This window comes from Spea bombifrons, chromosome 4, assembly GCF_027358695.1.
Source record: "Spea bombifrons isolate aSpeBom1 chromosome 4, aSpeBom1.2.pri, whole genome shotgun sequence".
NCBI classification, from domain to species: domain Eukaryota; kingdom Metazoa; phylum Chordata; class Amphibia; order Anura; family Pelobatidae; genus Spea; species Spea bombifrons.
Window position 1 is genome coordinate 36,335,699 of NC_071090.1, and position 19,620 is coordinate 36,355,318.

General features: G+C 39.1%; 1 protein-coding gene across 1 annotated transcript in view; it reads right to left on the bottom strand.

Annotated features, from left to right (window-relative positions):
• UNC5A (unc-5 netrin receptor A) overlaps positions 1 to 19,620 on the bottom strand; it is a 128,050-nt gene that overhangs the window by 26,759 nt on the left and 81,671 nt on the right. The window contains exon 3 of the mRNA XM_053461841.1: positions 9,476 to 9,619. Within this exon, the coding sequence (XP_053317816.1) occupies positions 9,476 to 9,619 (144 nt within the window). The remainder of the gene's footprint in view (positions 1 to 9,475; positions 9,620 to 19,620) is intronic.

A 19,620-nucleotide genomic window follows, 5' to 3' on the forward strand; every position in this document is an offset into this window, starting at 1 on the left:
TGATGTATACATTATACAGGACCAAACAATCTCTTCTTGCGTTCGAAGCTCACTAGGTTTTGGCCTTTATAATGCATACTAAAGTAATGCTCAGGTCTCCTGCAAATTCTAGCTTTACTGGATAAACACCATATATTGATATCTATAACGGCGCATTATACAGGGCCAACTCTACCCTTCTCAGAGGAGAAAGGGTTTCTCTGACTAGCATACCAGTACCAATGTGGGATTAATGAATGAATAAAATAATGTGTATCGGTACACAGAAATATTGTGGTTCTGAACCAGGATTGTCCATGGCTTAATGCATGAAGGAGTTTCAAAATGAATCATTTCCCTGATACAATGAAAGGCCTTGGCAGTGAAAAAGTTAATTACAAATCAGCTTGTCTGTTCGTGACAGGTAGTAGGTAAATATCCGATTTAGGTTAATCATCTTTCTGGAAAGATTAACTTCTTCATATCAAAAAGACCTGCACAACAACAGTAGTGATTGATGCTATTTTTATATGCATCAGACAAGCATAAACATTTGAAAGTCATTTTAATGTCTCCATAGTAACAAAATATTCTGGGTACTCCAACTAGAAATGTTCTCACTTTCAGATAAAAGGAAAATAAGTGTGATTGTGGGTCATATTTAGTAAATCGGTCACGCTGGAGACTGCAAAGGAATATTTCTACTGACTCGTAGATTCGTGATGTCGTGGAGACAGACACTGAAACGTGGCTTAAGGTCATAGTACAATAGAGCACATGGACCACGCTCAGTTAAGCCCAACACTTTCTACAGGGTTTACATCCAAAGTATCCGTGGGCACACATACAAAAGGCATGTGTAAAATCCTAATAAAACTAATATTAGAGATATAATATAATATTCCTGGGGAAACTCTGAATTTGAAAATGAGAATCACACAACACCATTCGTTTATCATTGAGATATAACAATTGAGAACAGTTTTTGAATATCGGTGATACAAATGTAAAATTATTACAAATGGTGTGTCGTGATTTAACCTCGTTTACACATTTACCAGTGAAAAGCAGTCATTGCATTGGGTTCTGAGAAAAAAACATTGGAGCTTTAAGGAAACACATTCGTCCAAGCAGAGATGTGTGCTCTTATCACCCATTAAACTGCACTCCATCTCCTCATCAAATTGATCTCCTGTACAAGCTCAGTTTAATTTTCAGATATTCTTCTACATGGGCTATTCTTGCCTAAGCCAGATAGGCCAAGGATGGCAAGTCCAAGGTGGTGGGGGCAGCAGACTTTGAGTTGCTTTATTAGCAGTCTACCCATTTTAGGTTTGGCCACCCTGGTGTGTGGCAACACTTAAGGACCATTTAACAGAGATTTCATATTCCAGTGCTCTGCAATAATTATATCTATGGCAAGGGAGGAGCACCTCATCACCATAATAAATCTGGGGGACAGCTGGGGGCCCTTCCCTGGATCAAGCATAGGGCAGCGACCCCAATAAACATGTTACTGTCCCCTGCTGTGTTTGCCATAGGACTACTAGGTTGGAAGAACACCAACCTAATAAAAGTTATGTTCAACACTGACCACTGCGGATCCCACAAAAGCTGCAGTTTTGGAGATGCTCTGACCCAGACATCTAACCATCACACTTTGGCCCTTGTCAAAGTCGCTCAGGTCCTTACACTTTTGCCTGCTTCTAACCCATTTAACTTTGAGGACGAAATGTTCACCTGCTGCCTAATATAATATCAGCGGTCATAATGTTATGGCTGACCGGCGTATATGGCATTTTAAAACCCTTTGTACATTGTATATCCTTGACATGAAACTCAAAACAGATATTTAGAAACAGTTGGGCATTGGGGGTGAGTTACATAGCAGTTTCTCATAGAACAGCATGTATTTCTTTATTCAAACATAAACAAAACACAGATTCAGACCACCTGATATACTATATATATATATATATATATATATATATATATATATAGAAAGACCAGCAAATTGGCTGACATCAGCACATACTCCACATACCACTCTACATGCAGCGTGTGGTCAGTGGCTGGATGTGCCTAAGCAGAAAAAAGTAGCGTGTAAGAATAAAAGTAGCCATGCAATCTAGCAATGGGCTGCACTGGCGTCATCAGGTGCCATGTGCCTCAATGTTCCTAAATCATCACTCATGCAGGTGAAACTTGTATATTTTCCTTATCTATGGGATGTCAGGATTATGAGAACCCAGACACGGTTTGAATAATCCAGCTAAGTAATACTGTCTTAATACCACAACCAACATTAGATTTATATTTATTTATGGCTCATATGGAACGTAGCTAGCCAAGACACATCTTAAAGGTGACCTTAACATATGAATAGCAATAATTCTGTAAACAGAATCCACAAGGACCTGCTGCATATATTACATTAGGATAACACTAGCACAATCCTCAGACTTATAAACCTACCATGTTTTTCAAAAACGTCCATGAAAAGAAAAGATATAAAAAATCACATAAAAGTGCTTTATATTGGGATTTTGCATATGTTTCGTTCGGCCCATTTTGCGCTATGAAAACATGCAAATCTGGGATTATGTAAAGAAAAAAAACCCCAGCCTTTTCTCTGATATTGTGTGACTCAAAAACTAGTAAGGAAATGTTCTGATTCTTTTCTCTCTCTCTCCGAATGCCTATGAACCTGCCAAGTTCCATACATAACCTTTTTTTTCTTTTATGCAATAATCTTTTTTCACAGTTAAGTAGCAAACGGGGTTTTAATATAAAATGCAGAGCAAAGAGTCTAAGCTACAATAAACAGAAATAATAAGCACACACAATATCGAGTGACAACTAACCTGTAAGTGCAGAAACATAAAACATTAAATAAAATAAAAGTGTCGGGCTGAAAATGTGATAAAATTGGACAAATGTCTGTTTGTACTGAAGCGGTAATAAAATCTAAGAATCACAATTGAAAACCTAATCTCCAAATAGTCACTGTATGGCAAAATAATGCATAATGTATAGTTATACTATAGGGGACCCAAAGAAAAGCTGTCACAATGAGTGACCTTCAGATATATAAAATACACAGCGCTCAGTGCGTGCTCATGCATAAATCATCTAATGGTGCCTTTGTATACATTACATTGCCTAGCACACGAGAAACACTACACTGTTCTTCTAAAATGTTGTTATTGTTAATAATACATCACGAAGGAATCCATGCTTACATAGGAGTACGGGTAACCCTAACCCCCATTACGCAATGCAACTCCTACACATAATGTAATGCAGACTCATGAAGGCTTCAGATCATTCGTACCATGGGTTTGTGAAACATACAGTTAATCTATCAGCACGGCGAGATAATGTCATTGGAAGAATTTCAAGCATGTTACAACTTAGACCCATGCAGTGATTTTATATAACATTCCCTGATTCCAGATTCGCATGTATTGTTAGCTTTTCTGCTTTTCCATAACAAATAATATAGAATTCAATGCCGTATACTAACCTTTCAGTCTATCTGAATTTTATATTTTTTTTTAGCTCCATTTTTTTACCTTGTCTTATATCCGGACAACTTAAGCATCTCCCATAATAATGCCGAGCATGCTGTTTTATAGGTTTGAACCCGATACCTTGCTTCGTCAGGAGGGGAAGGACATGAGCTTAAACCGAAAAAGCCTCCTACTAGTATTGGGTCTTTTAGAAAGGTGGAAGCAAGTATCTCTGTTTCTGGAGGGAAAGATGCTGCAGCAAACAGGTCCATGGTGTGGCTGGTGCACATCTTGGCTCACGCCACGCTACAACCTCTAGATTGTAAGCTTCTTGGTGCAGGGCTCTCATTACCTTTTGTTTCTCTAAGTCTCATTTTATGCACTACTTGTTATGTCTTATCTACCCATTGTACAGTTCTGCGGATTATGACAGTGCTATAAATCATAATAATACAGCCAGCTTGTCCACCACCATCCAAACGTGTTTAAAGGGACAGTTCACCCTTGCTGCATATAAATCTTATAGTTACAGTTATGGTAGTGTATATGTGCTCCACCTAAAATACATGCATATTGAAAACAAGCCACATATTGCCTCACTTCTTTAGCAGCAGTACTTTTACCTTTGGCACTGCCCCACGCCTAACCCAGACAGCACCCCAGCTGCTGCCCTCCATGGCCACCATCTTCAATACAGGGCATCGGACTATGACATCTCAGAGCCTCCATACTATAAACGGGCAAGAAGGTAGATCAGAGATCTGCCCTGTACCTGGCCCATTGAGCACATTGGGTGGTCTGATCATGCAAGAAGATGATCTCCTGGTTTTGCAGCAGGGGACCGCCACCCTAGGCCAGAATAACTGTATGCCTGTCCCATGCATGTGTGAATCCCCTCACTGTATTTTAAATGTATTTTATATGTCTTAGAACTCAGTCTAGATATTTGTTTAACCTGAGTATATGGCTATATTCTTACAACCTTTGCTACACTTAGAACCGCTAGCCGCTTTGACTATAGGCTCTTGGCTAGTCCTTACAGGTACCCTTTTTTCAAATGCACTTGTACAAATTTGAATATGGAACATATTGGTGATCCCTGTTAGATAGATACATAGAGAAACCAGTGACATCCACAGGTACTTCACGCCGTTTAATTGTCAAAGAAAATCAGAACAAAACTGAGCAACCAATTAGATGATTTGAAAGGAAGCTCTTGGGCAATCTCAGAATGTTAATTAAATGCTGATTTCAGTGTGAGTAATGGCTGAAAATTTATTAAGTGGGCAAAAAAAAAAACATTTTATATCATCACAAAAATTAATAAAATCTTTGTTATTTAATTCTTTAAACAATTTTGTAGTTTTCAAGATATTTTTCATGAAGCAAATTAACCTAACCCAATAATTTTTTTTTTTAGCAGTTCGCACCTAAGCAAAATTGCAAAGAGTATGTGAAAAATGTATATTTTTTGCCACTAAAAGGAGTTTGCTGTGGAAATGGCTGCCTGAAAGTGCTATAATGACCCTTATGAAATAGCCCAGGTTGTCTGCATTTTAGAAACATACACTTTTGTGGGGCGGTTTTGGAATCTTTGAGTGCAATTAAGGCTGCAATCCCAGCATAGCAAATCTCAAAAAATATAGCTTGTACGCAGTGATGTGAACCTTCTAATATTTGCCTGTAAGTGCCATTTCACTCATTTTTCTTTTATATGTATGAATGTGGTTTCAAAAGAAAGCACTACTTGTCCCCCAAAAAATTTTTTTTACAATATAGAATTTGCGAGGGTAACTTTAAATGTGAAAGAGAGAAATTATAACCTATTATAACATATTGTAGTATAAGGAAAAGTATGCCTTTGTCTTTAAAGAGTTAAATAGCAACAGCATGGCATAAAATATAAAAGTAATGATCCCCAAAGAAGCATCTGTCTTCTCAATAGCATTAGTTACATCCCAACAGAATTACCGGTATATAAAAAAAGAGAATGTATACCGAGTAAAGTAGGAAACAAAACAGCGTGATACATTATACAAGAATTCGAGGATCCGAAGTGTCAAATGCTCACTCACAGCAATTTGACACGTTAAATAGTTTAATTATTTTACTCTGTATTACACTATGCCTTTTTCTTTGTGTGCTCTTTCTCCCCTGCGTTCAAGCACGATGTCTCAGTCGAAAAAAAAAAAAGGTTTAACAAAATAATTATTTGCAGTCAAAAAAAAAAACAATAGTCCTTACTTCTTTATCTCTCAGGAGCCATTGAAATGGGTGGGAGAATTATGCACAAACACAGTGGTTAAAGGAAGAAGAATGACTCTTCTTCATTTTAAAAAGCTTAGAACTGAATGCATTACGTGCAATGGATTGCGAGACCGTGTATGTTGTACTGTAACAAATTGGATGTTGGCATGTATGTTGCCCCCTGTTCTGTGGCGCAGGGGTGGTTTACGTCTCCAATGGATGAGAATGTCTTAGTGAAACGCTTTTCTGTCGATGAAGAATATAAGTGTTAATCTTTTACCGTTTATCAGTTATAAAGAAGTGGTCAGTGTGGGAGTCTCCAGCTGGTGTTTGTCAAGTTTCACATTAAGATTATAATAATTAAGGTTTAGCCACTCTTGGAACTACAATTGTTGTTAGCGTACAACTTTTATCATGGGAATAATGGTATTACGCCAATAGGAACATCTGACGTTGGACCTGAAAAACATTTTACTGAAAAACATTTTTTTTTGCTCAAAAACAAGTATCTAGCATTAGAGACATAAACATATTCCACATTTCCAGATGTCTAATTATGTATTTTAGGGTCCTGAGCAAAACACACTTGGAAGGTCCAGGCTATAAACGGCCGGAACCTGTTAACCTGGATCTTCAGGTAAGGTAATGTCATCACCTACTCTTCCCCTCATCATACCACCCAATATTGTTGAAGGGTCTTTGCACTTGAAACTTGTAGTTCGTAGAGCAATTTGTAATTCAATAACAATATAAAAGATAGGTGAGTTATGAGAGTCACTGCCCTGTTCAGCTAGTTGTTCCCAAATTTTATTTCCTGTCGCTGCTGTCCATAATATTGCTCTAATGTATTTTTTTTTGCAGTTAATGGCATTAGTGCATGTTAATTTCCTTTTAAGTGTTTCGATAATTGATGTTATAATACTGTGATAATTTGCACTTAAACATTTTTAATTGGATAGCTACGTAAATCCATGTCAGGATACTTGCTGATAGCATCCTGAGGAAGACCTTATGTGGCCTTGAAAAAATGCTACTTCTGCATTAGCTCTTCAGTACTCCAGCTTTGATTGTTCTGCATATTTTACAGAGGAACTTTTAATGTGATATTAAGTACACACGTGAATAACAGTAATAAATTGCAATGGTCTTGTGCCAGAATTGGGGTCCATGTCGCCCGTCTCTCTCATCACTTTTAATATCTTTCTACGGGAGGAATGGGGATGCAATCCATCGTAGCCTAACCATTACATCTGAAGAAGGTTTTTAGGGGCCTACAAACATGCTGGCACAACTAAAAGGTATGAAATACGTGTACAGACCCTTGGTTTACTAGCTGCAGGTCCATGCCTCCAAGACACTCAACACTTCTCTAATAGACTGTAAGCTTGTAAGAGCAGTGCCCTCTTCTTCTGTACCAGTGTGTCCTTATTTATGCTAATGTTATTGTCGATTTTCACTCTCACTTATTATAATAACGATATTGGAATCTGTTGGAGGTCTGTAATTAAAATGCAATGTAATGTTCTCTGCTTCTTGTATTACTCTGTCCTAGAATTTACTGGGCTATATAGATAGATGTCATAAATCTATATTGCCAAAAAAACCTGTTTTGTTTTAGTCAATAATGTACAGCATTCCTATTACTTTACTGTATTAGTATAGTCGGACTGCAGCACTTCACACAAAACATTGAATATATTCTATTATACACAATAAACAATAAAACCCACACATATTAGCAAAGAAGTTTTAGCTAATAGTGCTTATAAATGAGTAATCCTGTGTCACTATGATATGCCAATTAGCAATCACATATTATTATGGTATGCTAATGAGATTATCATGCCTTCTACAGACTGCTGTTTAGCAGATTAGCCAATAGCTGAGATGTTTAAATATTTTCCACCGCATCCTGTACTCGTCCGACTAGATCCCATCGATTGGCTGGGAACGGTGTAGTCATTAACTATAGAACCTTAGATAGTAAAAAATGGATTGACATAAATTTACACTCATGGGAAAAAACAGTTTGGCCCCAGAATAACTCGAAATAACTTCCGTTTAACTGGAAACGTTGAACTATGCATATGGCACACTGCTCTCACCTTTATATGCCATTTAAACCATTGCTTTTAAACCAGCCATGGTTACCTATGACACGCTTGCCACAACGGGCACATCAAGGCCCCGTTTGTGGCACGTGGCCAGGTTGTCTGAGCTATCAAAAAACACCCTGGTTGTGGGCGAGCCCCCTTGGGGGACCCGGAGTGGCATGTTTTATGTCTCCGCAGCGGTCCCAGAGTCACTTGCCAGGAGAATAATCCTATTATACCAATGTATTGTTTGTTTGTGTATTCCCCTTGCTGGACCTGAGTGTATTTCTGTTTCATTGTATGTTAATTACATTTGCTGTGTATAAATACCTGGATGTATGTCTAATAAAGTCAGTTCTGTTCTCACCTCAACATTGGTTCTGTCTGATGCGTGGGGCGGGCTGCTATAGTAAGTCACTGTTCATTTCAGGACAATACATGCACTCAATATGCTAAGCTACGGCTAGCCACAACACCAACACGACTGCAGCCTCATCCCTCTTCTCTCTACAACGCCGTTCTGTCTTGCGCTGAAGGGGTTAACCTCTGGTGTGTCGGCAAAAGGAAGCACAGTTTGGTGGGAGTTCCCAGCCGGGCTACAGGTCGTCCAGTCACAAGGTCTGTTTATACAGACCTCTTTTGCACTACATGTGAAGCGTGCCGAGTGCCGAGATATGGTGTCACACGGCGATGGAGCACTGACACAGAGGTCTGAAGGAACAGACCTCACGCTCCCATCACATGAATTAAGAAAGGTAAGAGATGCGGAGAAAGTCGAGGGGTAGAAAAAGGAGAGATAATAAGAAAATGGAAACAAAGAAATAGGGGAGAGATAATGGTGAGAGTGAAAAATAAGGGGGAAGATAATGAAGAGCTAGTAGGAGACATATGGCGGCAGCAGCACCACATGAGTTGTGTCTGGGAAATCCTCAAACACCTTGCACCCATCCTGTTTATTCTGAATACATTTCTATAAATGTAGATTAAACAGGATGGGTGCAAGGCGATTACATATATATGTATATATTTAGATTAAACAAGATGGATGCAATGATGTTTGGTGTCTTGTCAGATGGAAGCCATGTGGTACTGGGTATGAGAAAATAAACTGTCTCTGCCCAGCTGTGTGATGTATGTGTGTGTATTCATGTATGTATATGTATGTGTGCGAGTATGTAGGAGTATATATGGGTGTGTGCATATAAGTGAGTGTAGATGTAAATGTTTGTACTACACACCAGGGGTGGACACCCAGGCGCCATGTTGGCACTTTGAGGTCTGTAACTTGGTTTCATGCAGAAAGTTGGGCGCTCAAGGACCTTAAACCTTAAAAAGTGGCAAAACATAGCCTTATATGGACAGGTCCAAAACATTGGTCTATTCACTAATGAAAGAATGATCAGTCTCCCTGGCACCACTATGAATTATAAATGGCAAACCAATACTTAAATCAGTGAGAAGATTTTCACAAAAAACTCTCACATTACTAATGTATTCTGCAGAACCTTGAGATCAGGGAGTTGAAATATTCAACTTTCATGTGAAGTTTCAGGAAGAAATGTTTATTTACAACTGTTCATTAAATATGATCTTAAATATTTCACTATATGATGTTGAAATGTCAGGAGAAATAACCATACATACATGCAATACGAATAAATGCCTTCTGACTTTTGGAGGTACCAGAGGAGCTCCAGGCCACACAATGGCACCAATATTCCTCCAAACCAAAGATCTTCTCTACTTGCTGCCGTGAGATGTCTATCCTCACTTCCATAATAGGTAGACCTGAGAGGAGAGAGACAGCACAAGAGAATTACATGTTGCATTATCATTAGAAAACTGAAATTTACAAGTAACCTCACGAAATGTATTCTTTTGTAGAAAGAATTGCTAACATTTATGATTAACTATAACTTTTTATGTGTGTAGGAGGATGGGATCATTTTGTAATATGTGCGGACAATCTTTCTTCTAGTTGGGATACATGTGTAGCAACACTCCTTCTCCTCTGGTTTGTTTTAGGTACCTAAATGTTCACATAGATTTAGCTGGTAACTTCTTAGCTACATCCAGTCCTAGAGTTCCTAGTCAACCAATACAGGTTACAAATGTTTAAACTCGATGGATACGTTGATCTTGTTTCTTACGAACTAGGCATGTAAGTTTATGCATAATGTACCAAAGCGTATGTATCAACGGGCTTCATCTATCAGTAAGTTCCTGTTCCTAGCCAAAGCACTGATTAGATTGTAGATCTTGTGCTAATGTGGAAACACGTATTTCTATTAAGGATAATGTACTTCGATTCACTGTGTCATCTAACAATCAAAAAGCATCATGCATTTTTAAAAATTCTGTACTCCCTATCAGTTTCTCACAAATGTATTTCTAAAATGTGTAATAAACGCACTCCTCTGCATTTTCAGAAAAACATGAGTCGCCATATGGCCATATTTACTTATCAAGCTTGTTAAAAACTGCTAAAACAGTCTCTTATTTGTCATATTGCCTTAATTACTGTATATATTATACTAATTATTATAAGCTTGCATAAGAAAACAGGTGAAACAGTCAAGCATGCCTACCTTTACACTAATTAAAATAGTACGCCTGGCACCAGATAATAAGATATAAAAAAAAATGACATCATGTTGATCCTATTGTGTGCATTCATTGAGATGAGAAGTTGAACCGGGGGATCTGTATCCTTCAAATTAATAGACAATAATTCCAATATTTTTTTTCCATGAACATAAATAGGGCTCACAATTGCCTTAAATTTATGATTGCACCGTTGTGTTTAGCAGCAGGTCTCTGGATGATATCATCAATTTAGTTATCAAGAGAAGACCCAGTGCACAACACATGCTTGTTCAGAGTACAGGTCTTTTTATAAATTACTTTCTCTTTCCAATATATTTCCTCCGGGTGTAACCTCAGGAACCATGCATACTACTAAGAAACCGGAAAAAATGGTAGAAGATTCTTTTTATTGTATCTAACAAAAAAGGCTACATATAACCTCAAAGATAATGGAAGATAAATATTGAATCTTTATTTAATCAATAATATATATTTACTATGTTCACTTTATGAGTGCTTTAGTATTTTCTGAATAAAAACCTATAGCAAGTTCAGACTGCCCAGTAAAATGGCTTCCCCTTGGCATAGAAACATAGCCTGTCAATATATGGCTTGATTAAAACTTGTATGTCTGTTTAGCGTATGGGTATCAATACGGATTGTGGGTTATTTCCTTTTACTACAAAATGATTGCTTTATGACGCCTCCTAACATTGAGCGGATAATCCACTGTCTCAAACATTTGGGGATAGATGGGGTTATTAAAAGCCTCCAGCAGTGACACAGTTAATGATTCGGTTCTCCCCGCACTTTGTGAAGTCGATTGCAAGCAGTGATGGCGTTGATGAAGTAATGGTCCTGAGAATTTTTCTCTGATGTAGCTATTAAAATGATGTCTTGCTAACAGTTTGAATTGGTGGGTTAATGAACCAATTACTGTTGATCAGTTGCACAGAGAGAGTTAATTAAAACGGACAGATAGTTTTTGTGTGTATCACATACAAAAAGGGGATACATTTAACAATAATTGTTTGTAACCCGATAATATTAAATAGCGACATACTGCGAGTAGAATAAAAATGTCTGGAATAAATAATATACCGTATTGGCTCGGATATAGGCCGCCCCCGTATATAGGCCGCACCCTAAAAGTTTGGTGCTTTTTTAAAGAAAAAGTTTTTTTCTTTAAAAAAGCACCAAAAAAAACATGCTGCCACTCTGTCCCCCCCCCGAGATATGCTGCCACTGTCCTCCCTCCCCGAGATATGCTGCCGCTGTCCTCCCTCCCCGCGATCTGCTGCCCTCCCTCCCCGAGATCCGCTGCCGCTGTCCTCCCTCCCCGCGATACGCTGCCGCTGTCCTCCCTCCCCGCGATACGCTGCCGCTGTCCTCCCTCCCCGCGATACGCTGCCGCTGTCCTCCTCTGCCACCCCTCCTCGACTTACCGGAGCAGACTCCCGGGTGTCTTGCGGCGCCGGCGAGGGACATCTACGCAATACGCGTATGCAACTTCCGGTACCGGTACCGGAAGTTGCATGCGCGTATTGCGTAAATGTCTCCCGCCGGCCCCGCAAGACACCCGGGAGTCTGCTCCGGTAAGTCGGGGGTGGGCAGAGGTAAAACGCTTAGATAACCTCCCGTGCCGGTACTCCCCCCGTGGGAAGTGCTGGCAGGGGAGGCTGTCTGAGCGTATCAGACAGTAGGATGCAGGTCCCCTGCACCGCTGCGGGGGATCTGTATCCTAACCCCGCTGCCTGCCCGGCGCCCGGGACTGCATGTCCCGGGCGTCGGGCGCTAGACCCCGAATATAGGCCGCACCCCCACTTTAAAAACTTAAAGTGGGGGAAAAAAGTGCGGCCTATATTCGAGCCAATACGGTAATTTTATAACTGTAGGAGAAATACATGTAGGTCTCTAGTGAGTAAAGAGTTAATGAAGCAATGCTCCACAGATTAGAGCAGACAGGCAAAGACGTGAAATCTCCAGAGTTAAAAACTGTATATTCAGATTGCAATTTAGGATGTAGGTAATGGGGCAGCACTTCAGATATCTACAACTAGCAGAGAAGAGGTTAATGATGCAAAGGAAGGAAAGCCATATTGAGCCATAACTAGCTGTGGGTGGTTAGTGAAGTAAAGATGTGCAGGTTTTTCACCTAAAAACAATGCATGTGGTGCCGATAAACTGTAACAGGTGGACCTAGGCTTAGGGCTTTTCCATAATCAGGACCTGCAAATGATGGAGATGTTTGCCGGAGGTGGAATCCCATAAGGTAATTGCTCAGAGTGGTGCCAAGGTGGGAATGTCCTTTTTTCCTCTGCTGACAGAGGAGGATGGGAACAGTAGTTAGACAAAAGTTTACTATAGTCATTTTTGCATGTGATACACCAAGCAATGTCGGTGGGTCTTGGGCTGTTGAAATGTACTGCTTATGTGACAGTTCTCAACACCTACTGAAGAGCCTACTCAGCTGGAGCCGCACTCTTCAGATGAGCTCCCAAAGTTGCCTATCCTTGGATGTTCCCCATAGAGTCTATGTCAGAAAAGCCATCTCATAGAACCACAACTGCTATGTGGGCTGCCATCAGAGGAGTGCACCCGGTACTGGTAAAGAGCTCCCCTACTTAGCTCTAGGATCATAAGGCGGGTGAAAGGTGGAACATAGAGTGCGCAATGGAATGGCCATGGGGCTGGCTAAAGAAAGGTGCATGGGGGCCCAGGCTTTATGTCTGTACTGGGTCCCAAGATTTCTGATGGCAGCCCTGGTTTTTACTATAATCCACTTCTAGAATGGGGCATTATCACTGTTGTCCTAAACTGACCCAGCTAATGCCACACGTGTGAAATTTTCACCAGCTCAGTGCCCACTTTTCGAGGACTTCACAGATATACACAGAGAATTGGGAATTAGACTTACAAATCAGTGAGCAAACTCTAGAATTGTAATGAACCAGACAAAACGGTTAACGGGACATTTCTTTTCCTGTAACATAATTTGATAATGGACTTGAAGAGCTGGAACATTCATCTGTATCATCATTGCATCTTAAACATTTAAAATCTTAAGAATCGAGTTCCTTTCACTCCGCAGTCTTCCGTAGTTTATGACGGCTCAGGGATTTTGTACTCCTTTCTGTGGCCATAAATTGGAGGCAATTTCATCTAGATCACTTTTGTCTATTTAGAACATTACATTTTTAGGAGATACCATCCTACCATCAAAAAACCTAAGTCTATCACAAAAATAACCCATGTGGAAAGAGTGTGCCATGACCCAACAGGTCAACATACCTTGGGTTCTAAGAATTAAATCATAAGGGGCCCTAAACAACCGTTCCCAGGTGTGAACAATGTGTGAAAGCACACAATAATAATGATGATGGAACAAAAGGCCATGTTAAACCATCTGCTTCATAGACCCATGACTCTATTTTGAACACACACATGCGCATGTGCAGTACACTGCCAAAGATGCCAAGCACCAGTAATGTAAATGAACCGCGTTCTAAGTGAAGCAACATTTATTCAGTGAAAGAATGGCATCAGTGAAGTATTCTTTGGAGCAATGGTCCCTGAAAAATGGGTGTTAGAACTAGGAGGATAGAGTCTAGAAAGTTAAATACAATCACAAGTCATCAGCATCTCTTTGATGATGACAGCACTGCATAATCATCCCATCTATTGCTGTACTGCCGGAGGCTTTATGTAGAGGAAGGTATGGAGAAAGAAAGATATTTAGGATAAATCTACAGAAACGAAAATTCCTTATGTATAAAGGTGCAAATTTAATGACTTTATGCAAACAGAGCCATTTAAGAAATCACACACAGTGCAATTCACCAAATAAATAAAAAGTAACATCATGCAGAAAATCTGTGCGCTGAGACTTTTTTTATTGCAGTTCAAGCTTATCTTTGTGATAATAGGACTACACATAAGAACTGAATACAGCATATAAAATAAAAGAGAGCTGTATGTCCTAAGATCATTGTTGACACACACAGGTTAGTGGAGGGGTGTGGGCACCTGTTGGCCCATCTTGGTTAATACCAGGCTCCACAGGACTCGTTTTCTATTTCAATTATTTTTATATATATTTATGCTAGGGGCAGAAGGGGGCTTTGATTACTAGGCTTTAATACCTTGAATGCTTATATAGAAGTGTAATGGTATAACATAAATGACTTCCTAATGACGGGGAAAAACTCCTTTTCACAGGGCAGCCTACCGTGGCGGATATCAGATAACAGAGTAAATGTAATGATGCTAAATAAGTCTGGCTCAGTTTTAACTTGTCCTTCGTGTGAAAAACCTTCATCAGGTATGCCCAATAGCTTAATGACATGTTGTGACCTCATGGCACCTTCTGCCATTTAAAAATGCATCAGTCGCAAATAACCGGTGTCAAAATAAGAGTCGATACATTTTTCTTCAAATTAAAACAAATTGTTTTTATGATTCGTGTTGCTGTTGTTGTTAAGTTTATCTATATACAAATGTATTAAAAGCTTGGGAGCACAGATATGTGTTTAGCCATCACAGATATAACCGTGTCCTCTGCTTCTGCTTTCAAAATAAAATGCGTTCATGGCAAGGAGAAGGAAATATTGCAGTCTGTCATCTATTATATATTCCGAAAGAAATAAATAAAAGCAATTATTATGTTTTGTGTGTCTCTGGTGCCATACAAAATATGACACTGATCACGGCTAATAAATGAGATTGTCATGTCCACAAAAATGAGTTTGTTAGGAATTGAGAAAACAAGTGCACTAGGGACACTGCAATGAAAACTACCGGAGTCCTTATAAATGAATGCGCTTACCCAATAAGTGTAACCAGTCCTTTAAGGTCAGATGTTTTTTTATAACCCTATTGTAGTTTTTGTTTCATGGCGTTGAGAGAGTTCAGTTCAGGGATACAGGCAATCATTAAATGTCATGGTCTTGGATAACAGGGAGTTGATGGTCACAAGATGTAAGTTTAAAGAAGCTTCAACAAATGAAATTTGCCATAAAATGGTCATTCCATAATAATATCATATAAGCCTTTAACATTTTAACCCTCTAAATGCTGAGACCACCCACTGTTTGAAATGGAATCATTCCAAGCCAGCCAAGACTAAATCAAACAATAAATGTAATATATTATATAATATTTTAATAATAGATTTTTGGGGGGGTCAAAAATAAATCAGTAGACTTGTATCAATAGGCATTGCAGTCAACGGCTGGAAATGAAATGCAAAACAAGGCATGCAAGGGGTTAAAATAATATCTATCTTAAATCACACCATTAAAAACTACAATAGACATTTGCCATGTGTACTGACACATTAACCTCCTCTCTAGTTCATTTATTATGCACTAATAAGGTGCAGTCTGGAGGGAGGATAATATTTACACATTTAGCTTAATTTATATTTATTATTAATAATATATCCCAATTGCATACATTAATAGTACTGAACGTGCGGTTTTTAGACAGGAGCTAGGCATGAGGCACACAACGCCTGCTGTGATTCTCTACTCCTGCTGGTATCATGTTTCTTGTAACTAACTTAACACACAAATGACTAATGTGCATATAAACAGATATCATTTTGTGTTCATATGCAGAGCTAGAAGATAAGCATGATGTTACGATGTTACACTGTTCTCTTAAAAATTGGCATTTTACATCTGGCATGTTGTCCTTTCAATATCTGTATTAAAGACAGCACCTTGGAAGTTAATAAAGCAGTACAAATATTTCCCCTTTACTTGTCAAATATTATGTTCTAATATTACAAACATTGATTAAGTGACCCTAGCACTTTAAGGCCAGCGGCGTGCTGCTGCACGTATCCAGCCGCCAGCCACGCAATGACGAGGCAGTATCGGTAATCATGGAGCCCTATCGGTCGCTGGCCCACTAGGCATTTGCCTGGTCTGCCAGGTGGTCAATCTGAGCCTGGCCAAACAAGTTCTAATAGTTGTTTTATGGAAATGTCTTGTCAGGCAGTAAAAATATCCTGATTTATGTACCCTGTATTTAAGCAAAAAAAATGACCAGCTGTTCATTAATTCAATTAATTAATTAAGTAGTTAAATCATAGTACAATATAAAGGACAATATAAAGAATCTGCCTCTTCACCCTGAGACCCTGTGAAAGGGGAGATCCTGAGACCAAGGGTATGTTTACTACTTTCCACTTTTTTATTGTATTTGGCTCAGTTGTTATTTATACTAATCTGCTCAACACATTTCGTTTTACTTTTTATCACTATTTAACTGACACGATTAGATTTCCTATGCTACTAGATTTAAGGGGCTTTGTACTACCTGTTAGTCATCGTGGTGTCTGTATCTTTAGGGTGTTCCAGACATATTTTCATGTAGATGTTTAGTTTTGTAATGGTTATAAGGGATTAATGATGATTACACTGCAGGTGTAGAACTGGAGAGGATTTATAAGTCTTTGGTATGTTGTCTGCTGAAAGATAACGTAAAAGCTTATAATAAAAGACATTCCTGAATACATCGTTCTTTACCAAAAACCTATGATGCCTGGGGAATATATCTTCGGTTACTGGATTTGTTTTTAATTCAATCCGCCATCAAAGAATTAGTGAAATAGAGCAAAGGACCTCATTCTTTTTAAAGCACAGATACATATCCAATTAAAAAAAAAAACACTTGTTACAAGGAACCAGTACTTCAATCGAGATCCGTTTTAAAGAACATAGAATGTTTATAGACATAGAATGTACATCTTGTGAAAAATCAGTACTATGTCCCTAAAACCTGACCAAGCCGTTGATCTGGTGATCTCTGGTGAGGAATAAGTTGCTCTTGAAATACTGGGTAGACCTGTGTTGTATGCAATCTCTTCTGAAGGATTTATGTAGACACTGCCAATATTAATTGTGTAAAGAAACAAAATTAGATCTTATATCACATGAGCCCACATTCCAAAACAATATATAAAGATTTAAAAAGTAAACTAAAATGAGAGTAAAATAAAAAAAAGAAGTGAAAACTCCTCCCAAAAATGTCTCTGATTCTGCAGGAGGAGACAAAACTGGAAAGGACGGCAACATCGAGACAGAGGCAGGCGAAGGAGACTGCCAGACAGGAGGAGACTGGGACTGAAATACTGAAGAAGAGAGACATTGCCCCACTGAAGGAGACAGAGACTAGAAGACAGAAGGAGACACAGACTCAATGACAGAAGATAAACAGTGCTAGACAGATGAAGTTTGACACTGACAGACAGAAGAAGACAGATACTGGCAGACAGAAAGAGTAGACACAGACTCAGTAAGTTAGTGTGATTGTCTGAAAGAGAGAAGAGGAGACAGAAAGCATTGAATAAACAAAAGAGACTACTAGAAATAAAAAAATCAAGATTGATGTAGAAGACAGAAGCTATCAACCAAGAAAATGAAACATAGACTGCTAGGCAGAAAAGAGACTGCCTGCTAGAAGGAAGAATGTAAACTAAGAGATAGACACTAGAAGAAGCCTAGGAAAGTAAATGGAGACAAAACATTCTAGAAGGAGGCTGGAATGTTAGAATGTTAGGCATATGACAGTGACTGTCAAGGAGCAGGAAAAGCCAATGATATCAGAAGATTAAAGCCCACCCTGGCACTTTAAGGCCATTGTCTTTAAAAATGGTGCGCAGTAGGTAGCTGTGTGAATCCAGCTGGCGGCCGCACATTAAAGGACAGAATGTGCCACACAAGAAGTGAAGGCATGTTGGAGGCACCATGGGGTACCAGCCAACAGGGCATTTGCCAAGTTTGCCCATTAGCCAGTCCAGGCTGGAGGCTAGCTCTATTATACAGCACGCAGAGGCTGTCTGTATTTTGTCTTATGAGATTTGATTTTTTTTCCACACTGTAACTAAGAAACACCTTCTTTAGGCCCCTATCTAGGAGGCTACATATAAAAAAAAGCGCTTGCTGTGCCAAAATTGAAAAGTGGTCTTACCACTATAGGAGCCAATGAAAATTGTTCAATCAGCAGGTCTGGTCCACTGGTTGCTATGGCAATAAGAACACTTTTGAAATCTTTTGATTAAATCACTGTTTATACATAACGCCCATACTCTCCAGCTAAAGGAAACTCATCTCACAGTGTATTAAACAGAGGCTGTTGTAACACGAAGAAAGGAATGGGAGGGAGTAACTGGTCCGTGCCCAGTACCATCCAATTTCTGCAAATTTTGTTCCAAACTCATTATAGATGAACAATTCAGCTACTGTGGATACGAAATGTACTTAATTGGGGTCTAATTAATTAAGTGAAGAGAATAATAAAAACCTGTTACTTGCTGCATGTACCCTTCCCCCGTCCTCCCTCCCTCCCTTTTTTCACTCTGCCAGTTTGTATTGTGAAATATGATAAAAAATGAAACGCAGAGCCCGGTGGCAGGTCTCCCAGTGACTGTCACTTGTCAAATTCTGAACCATGCACCTCCGTCTTGCCGTCCCTATTGTAAGAGGAACTAAGGGGGGGGAGGGGGCAGCTTAGGGGAATACGGAGACAATGGGAGACGGAAAGACGCATTGTTTTAGAGAGGGAAAAATGGATTATTTTAAGAAACAGAATAAAACTATTCCTCACAAAAATATTGTCTCTTAAGTGGATTGTCAGAGAAGAGAGAAATAAAAGGGCCTTTGGCTAATCAAATCTGTTTTATTCTGCTCTGCAGCAGGTGACATTAACCAGGCAGAGAAGGCCTCTGACCTGCATTTGTTTTATATGGAATAAAGTATTCTGTGGATGTAAAGAGGAGAAAGGAAGACTATAACCCCTTCCCAACCACAAGATGGCTGGCTACTTCGCCCTGTATAAAAGGAGTTGGGACCCTATTGACATATGGAGATCGGGCCTCTCTTCTTTGTTATCCTGAACCTCTGTCATTTTAAAAAAAGGGAGCTGTTACCTTCACATTACAACAAACAATAGCTTGCACCTTTTTCATTTTTGGAGGAATTTAGTTTTAAGAAAAAAAAATGTGGATTTCCAACACGGTTATTTTGCTCATGCTATTCTATGAGCACCGTTACTCGGGTTAATTATGTGTATTTAACGGTATAATGCACAATGATTAAATTGTTAAATCATTAAAACGAAAAAGAGATCAATGCCCTGTTAAGGGACTGTACTATGAAGAGTATTAAATATATTTTCTTGTGTTGCCCTAGGCTGCG